The following is a 15,460-nucleotide window of genomic DNA, read 5'->3' as shown; positions in this document are numbered from 1 at the left end:
TTTCTTAATGATCTAATTTTCTTTTCTGCCAGGCATCCCAAATAGTTGAATCTGCTTAATATGATGGTTAATGTTATTGGCCGTTTATTGTTGTCAAATTCACCCAAGCCCGATTTTCTCCGTCATTTGTACATTGCTTTATGAACATTACATCATTATCAGGTTTTGAATCAAGAAATGTGTTTGAAGCTGCTTTGCCTGCTTAAGACTTTACAAAAATATGTCTAGGAAACTAAAAAAGATTTGGAGGACTCAGCAAAAGAAAAATGGTTTTGAAACCAAATTACATAATTTTTAAATTATTTTTACAGTACTCCCCCCCCCCCCCCAACAACATTACTGGTTCTACTGAAAAACAAAATTATAAAAGCATCAATTTACCATTGCATTTCAATCAGCAAACACTTATGAATGAATGATTATTTCCAAAGGAATTTGAAAGAATCGTGGATCTTCAATCACATCAACGAACACATTTGTTACTTGACCTTATTTTTTTCTTTATAAATTGTCCACGGCTTCTCTCTAAACTGCAAGTAATTGAAATAAATGGCAAATCCAATGAAATGGATGGCAGAATAAACGCAGTTTAAGAGTACATGGAGGTGGGGATAACGTGCCGGTTGCTGAACGGTGAACATTGAGAAGACCAGGAGCAGGCAGCCAGAAAGAGAAAGGCAAAACTAAGGAGATAAGATTGATAAGTTTTTTTTATCCATGTGAGAAAAAGCTACTAAAAAAGTACAGGTGCATAACTGCCTAGGAAGATTCATAAAAGCAACAAAATTTTCTTAATAAAGAGATTATTCAGTGTGATTAGAAATTTCAGAAAAATATCCCTACAGTGAAGCAATCACAATCGCAAAAAAAAAAAAAAGAACCTTTTCATACATAAGTATATGTTAGATCCTGTTTGAAACATATTGATTTCATTTCGACACTTTTTAAAATTTTTATCTCAAATGATTAAAACGAAATAATTAAAGTAAGCAATTAAAGCTAATACATGGATTAACATGTCTTATGATGCAGTACAAGACAGTGGATGATCTAAGATGGCGTTGTTTAAAAGTGCGACATCATAGATGATGTCCCATTCTAAAAATACCACATGAAAGATTAACAAGAAATCATGTGATGTCAGCTTAAACATACTCCCTGAAAGACTATGAGAAATCCCCACGACGTCATCCTAAAAATACCCCCCCCCCCCCGAAAGATTATGAGAAGTCACCTGATGACCGCACCCCTCTTTCAGGACCACACCCACTGTTGAGTTGTTTTCCTCCTTCTGCCCCCTCAAAGTGGCAGGTATACAACATGTATTTAAAACATTCCCGATTTTCCTCTGAATTTCCTAAATTTTTACCTGTTGCTAAGCATGTTTATTATCACTATAAGAGAAAACAAACTTTTGCCTAGTTTAAAGCATTTTTTTAAACCTGAAAGTTGTCCTTCTTTCAACTTTAAGAAAAGTAATAATAGTAATCTCAATTTCCGCATTTGGGTTCCTGGACAGGTTTATTTAAAAAATCCCTATGAATATTTAAAAAATTCCACATGCATTCAACTTTTCTTTTTTGGTAAATTAATTCATACAAAGTCTCCCTAATTTAAAGTCTGAGTCTCCCTAATTTTCTGCTCTTAAGGTTGGCTTCTATGCACGTGGCATCATGCAACATTTAAATATTCATTTCCACTTTCCACGAACTATTATTGAACAGATGCAAAATAAAGACAATCTGTAATATTACACCCATCTTTCTCTAAAATTAATTGGATCTAAGAAAAATAGTTTTGTCTATGCCCCCCCCACCCCCCCCCCCCATAAGTCAAAAAACTCAGTTTATGATAAATTTATAGCCATTTAAAATTTTACTATTTTAAAGAGAAATTATTATAACACACCAGAAGTTATATACAAATATTGTTAATTATTCATTAAAATAACCTTCTAAATTTGTACTTAACACACTTTTTCTGGAATAATTATTAACTAAAAATAATGTGAAGAGGAAAATTTTCTGCTCCTCTGTAATGTGTGCAAGACTTTTAGATTTTGTGAAGGCGCATTTTAAAAGAAATTATAAAGGAACCATGTTTGGTTTTTCTTAGATTTTTGGTCAGTTCTCTTCGGGATTAACATTTGAAAGCTTTGATGATCACCTGATCAAATAATGAATGAATAAAAGGAGCTGTGATAAGCCAATGAAACATCGAACAATGAAATAAATTAGTTGATACGGTATGTAATCGCCTAAAATTGGAACAATACTCTACGTACATTTTTTGCTACACTGCAAGAAAAAACAACAAAAATTGCAGACTTCATGTCTAGTTTTTAACTGTCGGGAAAATTCACAGATAACGTCACAACTCCTGTGAGGAGTTTTTTTTTTTTGAAATCTCTTAAAAATTGAAAAAAAAAAAAAAAAAAATAATAATAATAATCGTGTGAAGTAGGGACATTCTTTCTTTGCCCTCTTCAAGAACTTTAACTGTTCTCTGCCAAGTTGCATGTCAGAAAACTAGCAATTTGTTTTTAGTTTTTTCTTGAATGTCTCATCTTTCATTGGGGTGGCCATAAGTAGCCCAGTTCTCAATTCCAAGGCTCAAAACTGAAAAATGTGTACTGAGTACATGCAGAATAGGTGCTTGTTAAGTCTAGGTCTGGGAGCCCTGTGGCCAGATGCTAACAGTATCACATCAAGGTACTGGAGATTTTCTTTCCCCATCAGTACTATGTACAAAATAAGAGGATGGAGATAAGATGGTGCTACAATCAGGGTTAGCTAAGTTTTGAACATTACGGTAAAAACAATTGTTTTTTTCCTGTCTGAAACCCTTGTGTCCAAAACAATATTTTTCGAGAAATTGCATTTTAGAAAAAAAATCAAAAACAGAATAAAATGTAGAAAGGTAATGTTTTATATTGAACATTTATTCAATGTGTACAAGTATATCTATGTATAACTTATTTATGTAGCTGATTCTAGTCTAGTTACATAGAAGTTGAATTCTTCATTAAAAATTTCATTTTGTTTACATAAGCATAAATATTTTTTAAAAAAATAATATCAACCAAATTTTCCTATATTTATGCATGTAAGCAAATGAAAGTGTTCAAAAATAGTGCTATCATAGACTTAAATGCAATACATGACAATTTCTCAACTGAACAAAAAAGATAATTAAGACTTTTTACAACTTCGTGAAGATTTTCTTCTCTTGACTACTGCACAATTTCAAGATCTAAAAGTAGTCTAGCAATCTAGACTAGGAAAATGCCAAAAATGTGTTTTTAAAAATCAGCAAGTTACTACCGTGTTTGTTTATGGTAGTTACATAAGGTATTATATTAAAAATATGAATTAAAAAAAAAGTTGTTCAAGTTTTAAAATATAAGTGCTTACATTTAATCATCAAATTATTTTTTAATTTATGATTAAAAAAAAATATATCTGGTAAACCATTGTGTACAACTTAGATGCAAAAACCATGAAACAAATTCAGCTTTTTTTTTGCACCTAAATATTACACATTTAATAGATTTCATTCCTTTGAGTTATCAATGGAACTGAAGTTAGTTTTCTTGGTAGTATTGTGAGTTTCATTTCACAACGCTACCAAATCTTACAAAACAAAATTTTTATGCAATACAGTTGGCGAGTTTTTTAAGTAAAATATTTCTTCCAATGAAAATTTCAGAGAACACTAATAGAAATAAATATTTATACATTACAAATATTGCAGTAAATACAAGTTTATTAAAATTAGATCCCTTTAGATTTAGTCCACTTTAGGACAGTTTAAGATGCTTTCGGACGGTAAAAACCATTTACCATTTTTTTTGCATTTTTATCATTTACTGAATTTTAGTTTTTTGCACAAGCTTGTTTATTTGGTTTCCGCTGAAAATTAAGCACGAAAAAATGACGATTTCCAAAAGATGACTTTGGAATCCGAAATGCCTTCCTTCAAATATCTCAAAAAAGTCATTTCTGCAGATACTGCTCTTTACCTTTCCATGGCAGTATCATTCAATACACAAGAAGAGGTGTTAAAAGTATTTGTGTGTGTGAGTGAGTATGACATCATAAGCTGTCCAATTTTTTAAATGAAATGTAATTAATCTAAAACATACTTACAAGGAGACTTGCAACTGAAGTCTGTTTACTTTTAAATGACAACAGCAACTCTTCATAAGCTCTCATAACTCCAATGAGAAACAAGGAACTTAGGGCAACGTACGGAATAATCAAACCATCCTTCGCCAGCAAAGGCACAAGGCTAGGAGGAAATATAGGATTTCTTTTAAATGGTTTTTTAAACTTTAAAATTCAATCTTACAAGCATGTTTCTAACTACAAGTAACACAATTTATAAATGTTAAAAAGTAATACTTTATATTTATCTACTGAAGATTATACTAATGAAATGACCTTTAACATAATTAGAGGCATTGAGTCCTAAGTTTATATTACTTATGCCAGCTTTAAAATAAAAAGCAGACTTATTTTTGTGAAAAAAGGTGGTTTGAAACAAATTTACAATATTTTTGCTACAGTAAAACAAAATATTTCAAGGAACAGCTCAACCCCCCCCCCCCCCACTACCAAATTTCAAAAATTAAACTCATCAACTTTAAAATACAAGATTTCTTTTATATCACAAAAAAAAAAAAACCAAAGACGTGATTTCTGATGGTCAAGGAGAAAATTATGTTTCTCTCTTTTTTTTTAAGGGGGGGGGGGGGTAATTTTAAATGGAATGACCCAAAAAGTGAAAATAAGCAACATGAAATTCTATTCAACATCGTTAGTATGATTATGCTTATTTTCAAATTAATCTACTAGATTGTGTATAACATGAATTTAAAAACAATTTAAAAAAAAAACATGTATCAAGTTTGACCTTTTAAAAAATATAAAAAGGCAACACACTTGCTTTGAGAGCTCCTAAATATTAGTTGAGCCAGAAACATAAACTGATTAAGGTTTGATATTTTTCATGCTAAAAATAAATTTCAAAATACTTGTGCACACACAATACTCATTAAATATAAATCTCGGAGATTTTAAGCATGTCATTTTAATCTTATTTTAATAGTTAAAAGTAAAATAAATAATTACAAAATATTTGTGAACAAGCAATATGAATTTCAATCAAGATTTTAAGCGTATTATTTTGACTTTAATTTAATAATTTAAATTTACATAAAAATTATTAAAATTTCAACGTATCATACATTAGCAATAGAAGTGACACAATCAAAACTAACCTAAAACAAACTACTTGATTTAAAGCCTAAATTTACAATCTTTTAAAAAACTAACACAAAGGTGGTTTACATAACTCATGCATGGTGTTGTGTAACTGATATCATCTAGTGACACATCCAGGCCCACCATTTAGAGAGGTTAAAAGGGAACCACGCCCCCCCCCCCCCCCCCGCTTCAATCTCATAAAACCTATCAAAACTTATGCAACTCTGATTCCAAGCCCCCTAGTTTCTGACTAGGCTGGCTGACTTTGCATCTCTTCAACCATGCCCCCCCCCCCCCCCCTTCCAATGATTTTGAGAAAGTAATGGATTTACATATATACATATAAGTGGGCATGGTGCTTAATGTTCTTGATGTGGTTTGCATAGAATTTATACTCACCGACCCTCCCCCTGAAAAGTTCAGAAATTGATAAGTATAAAACAAACTTTGCCAATTTATAGCACTTATATATTTTTAAATGTATTTGCAAATCAGTAGATTATGCTAGCTGCACACAAAAAAGGTATGAGAATACATAAAATTACTATTTTTAACACCAATGTAATAATAAAAACAATGGGACGAAAATATAGATAATTACTGAAATATAAACTGAAAAAAATATCTACCTAAAAGTTGAAATAATTGCAAACCAGGTACTGGCTAGAGGATGATCTTCAAGTAACAGCAAGATTGGCCTAAATTGTAAGGAAAAATGAAATGCATGAAAATGTACAAACATGCATTAAATTACAAAAATAAATTTAACAGCATACATTATGTATAATAGAAAATTCACAAGGAAGACTTGAAGGTAAAAGAAGTTTGGTCCTTTTACTTTCAATTATTATAACTTAAATGTCAAATGGCTACAGTACTTAATTTGGAAAATTGCAAAGGTCATAATTATTTTTTTTTTCTAATAAAATAACATACCCACCACACGTCATTTAATAAGTAAAACTTGACTAGGTAGAGTTAAGAATAAAGTTTTATTACTTACAATTGATTTTGATGAAAATAAACCATTAAAGTTTGATTACCACATTTAAACAATAATGGCAAGCAAAGATGAAGTGCAATTAGATTTTTAAAACTATAAATGGAAACAATAATGTGTGCTCATGCATTTTAGTATTCATGGGGGGGGGGAGAGAGAGAGAGAGAACATTTCAATCAGCAACTATCAAAGCAAAAGGACAAAGACAAATAACAGGATATATATCGATTAAACAAATAACTTTTTTCAGACTTTCTTTGTATTTTGTTAGAACAATAAACATTTCCATTCAATCCCCCCTACAATGATGGATCTCATTTTGATATAAACAGCAAACGGAAGAAAAATATTATTGAAACAGGAAAAAACCATAAACAACTCGTAATGCATACCCTACAATACGTCAATTACAAAAGATTATTTCTTCTTATTAAAATGAGTTTACACTAAACTGTTTTTTACGGTAAAATAAATTTTCTTTCATACCTTATAATGGGAAAAAAATGTTGACTTTCAATAGTGGTGCATTAAGCGGCGCTTACCTCCTCTAAGAGCAAGCGTGCACCCCTCCCCTAAATATTGCAAAGAACCCCCCCAAATGAAAAAATACCCTACAACACCCCCTAATCATCTTCTTTCAATGCCACAGTCTGCACCACGACCCCCCTCCCAGGTGGGCATCGCTTGTGTATCACTAAAAGTTTCAGTGAATGCTGTTCCAGAATTCAGAAGAAATTGAATAGAAAATTCTCAAAAGGCAGCAAAAAGTAAAATTGTTGTTATTAAAATATAGACTATACTGGCGACTTTAAATGTTGATAATTTTATCATTCCCATAAATTGTTGACATGTATGTTTAGATTTAAAACATAACAACAGCAATGAAAATTAGTTCAAGTGAAGTTTAAATACATATGTTTTTTAAAAATCGCAAACATGTTTTGGACATGTAGTCAATGTCTGAGTTCATACTCCAATATCAATGTTAAACTATCAACATTTCAAGTGAACAAAGTATAAGCAAGAACAATGTATTCAGAACTCGAGGGCAGGGGATAGCATTTTCACTTTGGAACTATGACTTTGTTATTATGACTGGGAGAAGGGTTTATGAATGAGGAGGGGAGGGTATAATTCCTTAGCCCAGCAGTGCCAAGCCTGTGGCACAAAGCAGGTGCTTTGGTGGGTCACCACAAGCACAAATACATGTTTTTTTTATTCACTAACATTTACTAAATGCATTATTTCAAAAAAAAAAAAAAAAATCAACTTTCAAGTCAAAGAGACGGACATTATTGACGGACTCAAAAGCAAAAGAGAGCAAAGGCTATTATATTATTATATTATATATATATAAATTCTATTATAATATTATCCAGGACAAAAGGTCAGTACTCTAGTGCCCCCCTTCCACATCACCCTGTAGGGGAAACCGACTTTTTGGGGGAAAGTACATGAGTGAAATGAATTATAAAGAGGGAGCACAAACTACATATCAAAATGTTATATAAAAAGTAAAAATTAAAATAAGTTCAGACTTAAAAAAGACACAATATTTGTGGGGGGGGGGGGATTAGATACCATGACACATTTTTAATTGAGGTAGTACATCTAATTTTTTGTGCTAAAAAAATTTAAAGCTTTTAATTAGCATTTGCTTTTTTCTTTCTTTTTGTTCACAATAAAGGTTGTCTGCATTCGGAAATTTGACCTTAAAATAAAACTGAAATACTTTTTAATACTCTTTATGGAACTTATATTTGATACATGTTGAGAACTAAATAGCCAAATATAGTCATGAAATGTAATTCAATAGTTTGAAATCAAAGAAATTTTTTTAAAAAGATTTACAAAAAAAAAAAAGCCTCAATTGAATATAATAAACCACAATTTAACTGACACAGTAAGTGGAAAAGGTTTCATTCCTGCCCTAGCTTTTCCTATCAAATAAAATTAACTATTCTTGGCTTTTCTGCTTTCCAGATGGGGTGCTCCCCTTAAATAAAAATTTTGGAAGGCACAAGAATATTTTGAAATAGTAAAACAAATTTTTGATTTAAAAAAAAATGGAATTAATTTCATGCATACATTTTCATAACAGATAAACTATAAATTGTTAAAAAATCATCACTTACAATGCTGGTAATAATATGCTTTTTTCATGCACTTGAAAAGAACACAAAAAGAAAGCTAAGGAACTATTCACCTAAAATGAGTTAAACAACAATCAAAAAAATACAAACAAACATTGGTGGAATTGAAAAATAAGGAAAAAAGAAAGAAGAAGAGGAAATAAAAGTAAAACAATTTGTAAGCAAGTTATTCTTATCCAATGCAAAGGGGAAAGGAATAGATTTTCAGTACAGTACTTACTAATGCAAGTCTGAATTTATGAATACTAGGATGCTTCAACAGCATCAAGCAGGATGGCAAAGTTGATAATAAAGTACTAGTGGTACTGTAAAGAAACAAAACATTTGATGCATTAAAGATTATTGATACACAATAACACAACATAGTTGGAGGGAAACAAGAATCTATGCAAATAAAAAAAAATTCAAAAGGAAAAGTTAAAATATTTTTAAAGTGAAAGAATAAAATTTATATATTAGGAGTAAAAATAGTCATTTTGTTAAATGGGGTTTCAATCGTTTTATGTTGCTGACACGTGCTTAAACTATAGATATGCATGGCTCTTTAATATCGCATCAACCTTGGAACTGTCAGCAAAGTCTTATCATAGCCAGTGCCACGTCTTCCCCAGAAATTTGAAAATGCCTAATTAAACAATATTTTGATAAATTAGATTTAATAAATTAATTAAATAGTTTGATGTCAAAAGTTAGATTCAACTAACGCAATTTTGAATTATTGATGGACAAGGTTAAAATCATAAGGTAAAAATACTTCATTTACTTTTTTTTAATTCGCTCTAAAATACTTTTCAAAAAGAGTTTGCTACTTTTTGTCAAACAATTGTACTTTCTACGAAGTTGAATTTTAGTTAAAAGAAAGTATGCTACTATTTTTCAGCGAAAAATTTTAAACTGAAAAATAGTAGCATGTCTTTCTTGCTGATAACTACTTTCCTCTAGTAATCAGTGAGAACAAAAACAATTGAAGAACTATTCACTTCAGACAGACTATAATCTACTTTTTGCCAAACAATTGTACTTTCTACAATGTTGAATTTTAACTGAAAAAAGTATGCTACTATTTTTCAGCGAAAAATTTTAAACTGAAAAATAGTAGCATATCTTTCTTACTGATAACTACTTTCCTCTAATAATCAGTGAGAACAAAAACAATTGAAGAACTATTCACTTCAGACAGACTAAAATCTGATTAGATTCTGACAACTGATCCCGCCCTTCTTCGGGTGGTTCAAGACCCCCCCCCCCCTCATAAGATTCAGAAAATATTAAAATTTTTTTAAAAAATTACCTAAGGATAACAAGACTGGAAGTTGAAAACAAGGCTTTTAGCTTGATAAAAATAGATAGCACACACCATATGTTGGCAACTTTATCCTGAAATCAATAAGAACATCAAGTTGTTAGAGAAAATACTAGAAAAAATGCTATCAATATTCAGATCAATTTTCGAATCTAAACAGAGCGAAAGCATTTCCTTGCAGCTTAAAACAATTTCTGTAAAATATTCTGCTTGTAAATTTTTAAGACCTAACTTCTACATTAAAATAGATAGTTTTAGAGAGAAAAAACTTAAAATCAACTAAAATAAATATAGATTATTTATTTGCTTTTAAATGAATGGTAAAAAATGCATTTGATAACTCGTGAGCATATTCCTATAAGCAACCTTAATATATATTTAATAGTTATATTAACTATCACTAATAAGAAATAAAAAGTATCAAAACTTTAAAGCAATCTTTGAGTTTTTTAAAATATGGTTAAAAAAATACATAATTTTATACTACAAGTAAAAGGTCAAAATATAATAAAAATTATTTTAACTTCTGTAACTCTTGAACAGTATATTAGCTAGAAGAATACAAATACTATGTTTAGCTTTCTTCATCTTCTTCTTCTTTTTTTTTTTTTTTGAGAAAAGAAAAAAAAGGGGGGGGGGAACAAATTTGTAAAAATGTATTAAAATGTTTAAAAAATAAATTACCTCATACAGCCCTCTAGAAAAAGGGAAAAGTCGTTGCAACACTACCAAAGCATCATCTACACTTTTCAAGAAGGGAATCCAACACAGCCCACTCACACCTAATACTGTTACAGCTAGCATAACAAATTTTGTTGCTCTAGTAAAAGATAAGAAAAAAAAAATTCAGATTTCAGGTACACAATACAAAAATTCAGAAGCAGAAATATGGGTAACAACTATTTTCAATTAAACAACAAAATTAATACATTTTCAAGTACTTATTCCAATGGCAACAAAAATTAATGCAGTGTGTCGTACTTTTTTTAAAAAAATTATTAAACTAACCTGCATTCAAAAGGACTGAGTAATGGCTACGTATTGGATGAATTGAACCAAACTCTAAGAGAATGCAAAATGGTCTAAAATCATGCTTGCCAACTTTTCTTTCTTTAAAACTTTTTTGTGAGCACCACTACTTCATTGAAACACTCGTGATTCAATAAACAACAGTTTATACTACTGTAAATAAACCATTTTTGTACTGTAACTAAACCATTTTTGTTTGTCTTTAAGAGCTCACAGTACTGAATAAACTTCACAACTTAGTTAAAATTTCAAACTGTTTAAAAAACTAAAAACAGATTTATCATTCTGGCTCTTGCATTTACAATATTATTAGTGATTTAAAGTCATGCATGCTAAGTGTCTTAAGGCAAAAGCAAAACTTAAAAAGCTTTTCCTACTTGTTTGTGTGTGTGTGTGTATGTTAACATGATACTTGGATCCCTAAACATTTTTTTGGATAAAAGACACAGCTTTAAAGTAATAACTTTTTCAGTTCATAAGATAGATTTACAAAAATGTGCATTGGGAAAATATTTTATTAATTACAACTTTTATTTTTAAAAAAAATATCTTTACAAACAAAATTTGTGAAGGCTCTCTGAGTTTACCTAAATGAATAAAAAATACTTTCTAAAAAATATGTACACAAACAAATTCAAATTTATAGGAGTGATTATTGAGATCATTTAGCAAAAAATATTTTAGAAAGACATTCAAAAATTAAAATGCATTATTTTATAAATTTTTTCCCTTTAAAAATGAAAAGGTAATTATTTTTTGAAATTCAATTATTATCTTCATTTGTAAGTAAAAAATTAATATCATTGTAATTTTCAAAATTGTTATGAAGGTATATATAACTTCAACAAAATATATAATAAAAAAAAGTAAATTACTGATGTTTTACTGTCAAATAAATATTTAATGACAAAGACTGATAAAATGAATAGGACAAGGGACTGAATACATCAAAAATAGATTTACTTCAAAAAATATTTCCTTATGGTGCCCTACACTGAATCTAATCATTTAAGTAAGTGGCACCCAACCTACGACCCGCAGAACGTATGATGTTCGCAAAGTTGATCCATGTGGCCTGTCGCTATATCCAATGTTTGACATTCAAAACAAATAAAAAAAAATATATTTTGAAATATTCTTAAATAATGGACTACTTTCATTCAGTGTTACAAATGATTGTTATAAATTCAAAGTTAGACAGTCAGAAATTAGTTTTTGAAAAACATATGGAGATTTTAAATGTATGAATAAATTAAGCATGGTGTATGGAAAACAAAAATTCATGGTTTGCAATTCTTGCTATCTCCCAACATTTTCCTTTTCCTATGATATATAGTAGATTCCGAACTGGTGTCCAGTATTCTGGAGAAGGACTTAAAACACCTGCTAATCCTCATATATATATATAATAGCCAATTCATTGATGGAGTGACGCTCCTGATGTCAACAATGAACCTTGCGAAATAGCATGATAATTTGATAATATTTTTTGGTAATGTTTGCATGCAGGAAGATGCTTTATTTTGACAAGGCTGAACTGGACCAGGTAACTTTACTGTTTTACTGGTAAGACTTATTTTACAAGAAAGAAACGAAAAAGTGGTCAACAATGAATGCAATCTACTGAGTTTAGGGCTAATCTACTGGTTTTAGGGTTAACATTTCAACTATCTAAATATCACCAAACAGGCAATTGCTTTGTTCAAATGTAGAACCAATTTTCACCCGTCATATATTGATGGACGATTTTCCAGTCATTTAGTAATTGATTTATTTAATTGATCAATTTTTTCTCCTTTTTTCGTAGTTTACTCTTAACATACTGCTTATTACTGTATTACCTCGCATTATTCGGCATGCCGAAAAAAAGCGATGTTGACCAGCATGCTGGGAAATTCGAATTTTCCGGCATACCGGATAATTTGAGGTTTCTTTTGCACCAAAACAAATTTCCCCATTCAGTTCCAATCAGAAAGTAAACCACTGTAAGGAAAAAAAAATAAATCCCAAAAGTTACCTTCAGAAAACATATGTATCGCATATAATATGTGCTTGTTATTTACAGTAGGTCATTATTAATGAATTTAATGAAATGTCAATAAAGTAATCAATTGAGAAGCAATCATCGTTACTGCGATTTTGTCATACTTTTTTTTAAATAAATTATTTTATGTTCTTAATAATTTTAGGAACATAAAATAATTTACTTAATTAAAAGTTTAATCAAGTAAGTTTAATTTTTATTTATTAAATAGCTATGGTAAATTCTTTAGCACTGGTTTAGGGGCAGTAACTTACTGCTTAAATGTTTACATATTTAGTTTTCATTTAATTTTTATAAAATTATTCGTTATTAAACAATATTTTTCTTGTTAAAATAGCAAATGACAAAGTTAGTAAATATTTTTACAAAACTAAAATGTTGATATGAAAACTAATAATATATGTATAGAGCTTATATTCATTTTTAAGCCGAACATATATTTTTTATAGTATTTTTTTTCCTAACCTCAACTTTTCCAGCATGCTGGAAAGGACCCAGTACATGTTATTGAAAATCTGGCGACCCCAGAATTTTGCAGCATGCAAGATAATGCGGGGTAATACGGTATTATCTCTGCAATTATTTCTTGTTTTAGGATAGGCAATACTCCCTCCCAAATAGGGATTGAGCAATTGAGATTGCCATGTTTTTCCAAACACAGATTATCCCCACAAAGGCAAGTTTTTTCTGATCTTTAAAAAATATTAATTATTTTATTTACCATTTCAAATGCTTTATATCATGCTTTCAATTTTTACAGAGCATTTACAGAACATTTTACAGAAAAGCTTTTATGGAGTTAATGAAATATTTATTTCAAAATGTATTTCCAGTATATTGGACACATCATAACTCTTTTTATTTTCCCCCAACAAACTTTTGTTTACAAAAAAAAAAAAAATGTTTATAAGATGCTCTTTGCAACAGTACTCTGTCTACCAATTTAAAAAGTTTTCGGATAACAATTCCAGAATTCTGACTGAAGGAGTTAAATAATATTTTAGTTTTATATGTGTTCTGGCCCACATCTTAGTATGAGGGGCGGCGCTCGGGTAAAAAAAAAGTTTGGCACCATTGACTTAAGTAAACATGTTTACAAAAATGAATAAATAAATAACCAATCATAATAATTTCAAATCTCACCCTTTCTGATTTGGCAAATGTATACAGGAGCCTAAGAGGTAGCAAAAAAATGGAAGAGCATAATACAAGGTCATCTGCTTGTAATGTAGAGCCAAGGTGAAGAACGCGGCTCCAAGTATGTCATAGCCCTGCATTAAGGAAACAACAGCAAACAAGGTAAGCCCAAGACTTACAGAGTTATATATAAAGCACAGAGTTAAGGATATATATCAGTATAATTGTAAATATAACTACATATACATATTGTATAAAAATACACATTGTATAAAAGAAAAATTTTAGCTCATAAATATAATTTGTTTTCTCCTCTAAATTCACTGAAAAATGGAAAATTAATTCCTTTTATGTTGAAACTTGGCCTATTTATTCAAAATTAAAAAAAGAAAGTTAGAAAAGTAAGAAAACTCATTCAACATTATGGAATCAGGACCTTACTGCACTTCACAACTATAATAAAATCAAGTTTTCCTCAAAAGAAAAGGATACTGAAAATGACCATGGTCAATGAGAATCAAACCTGGATATAGTAAACATAAACTTGCAGCAATTGCCTAGAAAGAGAAAAGTAGTATAAATTACGATTTAAGTCACAACATATTATTAATATTTATTTTGGCATCTTGCTATAATGAAATAGGAATCTTCGGTAACATACGTGCAGGCTTAGTTAGAAGAAAAACTTTGCAATGTTTGAACGTTTAAAATCCATGTAAGGTAAAAGTTTGATAAACCGAAGCGATCGGGACTGGAGGCTTTCAGTTAAATTTTGAACCTACATACCAGGGTCGTAGACAGGGTGTGGACCGTCGGGACAAATCCTCCCCCGAAATTTTAACCTCTTTCCAAAAAAATAAAGAAACGAAGACTATCTAATCAAAACTCTTCCCTCTACTCCTCCTTCATTCAACCTTGTTATACAAATCTTTCAGTTAGACCCTTACTCCTTCTCCCCCATCCACACCCACATATACATTAAATTTTTTTTTCAAAAGTTCTAATTTTTTTACACTTTGGTACATCACATAATGTTAATGATTCTTAATACAAATAATATTAAAAAAAAATTCTTTGATATACACTTCAACAAGAGACGTAAAAGATTTTAATGATGAAAACTATCATTTTTAACTCTCTGATGGTTTTGTACGTCTTATCATGCCCTAGCTAGCATGTTTCAAAAGCATTTTACACTTATTTTCCTGATGCTAAATGTTCATTTTCAAACGGTCAGAGCCGCAGGGTGGTAGCTAGGCATTGACAGAAGGTAGGGCACTTGATTTACATGGCACGTTACTCTAAAAAAAATTTTATGAGGAAGAATTTCACACATGTTACTCATGACCCAGGACTGTCAGAGTGTTAATCCAATCATGCTTTTGATTAAATGCTTAATTTTGTAGATTTTAATAAATTAATGTTAGTTAATGCATATTTGTAGCCTTTAAGAATAATAATTTATTTTTTTGGAGGAGGTGATTGTAGATTACTTTTCAACTGTATTTATTTTCCCCTTTTTACCTG

The 15,460-nt window shown here is 30.1% G+C and overlaps 1 protein-coding gene across 1 annotated transcript in view; it reads right to left on the bottom strand.

The window, feature by feature from the left end:
- Positions 1-479: 479 nt before the first annotated feature.
- The window catches only part of LOC129229733 (dolichyl pyrophosphate Man9GlcNAc2 alpha-1,3-glucosyltransferase-like), a 28,040-nt gene continuing 13,059 nt past the window's right edge, over positions 480-15,460 (bottom strand). Inside the window, exons 6-14 of the mRNA XM_054864100.1 lie at positions 14,426-14,490; positions 13,940-14,122; positions 10,408-10,543; positions 9,712-9,797; positions 8,641-8,725; positions 8,403-8,473; positions 5,897-5,965; positions 4,149-4,290; positions 480-683 (exon numbers count right to left, since the gene is read on the bottom strand). Of these exons, the coding sequence (XP_054720075.1) occupies positions 480-683; positions 4,149-4,290; positions 5,897-5,965; positions 8,403-8,473; positions 8,641-8,725; positions 9,712-9,797; positions 10,408-10,543; positions 13,940-14,122; positions 14,426-14,490 (1,041 nt within the window). The remainder of the gene's footprint in view (positions 684-4,148; positions 4,291-5,896; positions 5,966-8,402; positions 8,474-8,640; positions 8,726-9,711; positions 9,798-10,407; positions 10,544-13,939; positions 14,123-14,425; positions 14,491-15,460) is intronic.

The sequence above is a fragment of the Uloborus diversus genome, chromosome 9 (genome assembly GCF_026930045.1).
Source record: "Uloborus diversus isolate 005 chromosome 9, Udiv.v.3.1, whole genome shotgun sequence".
Lineage (NCBI taxonomy): Eukaryota > Metazoa > Arthropoda > Arachnida > Araneae > Uloboridae > Uloborus > Uloborus diversus.
This window is presented reverse-complemented; position numbering and strand designations above follow the sequence as displayed.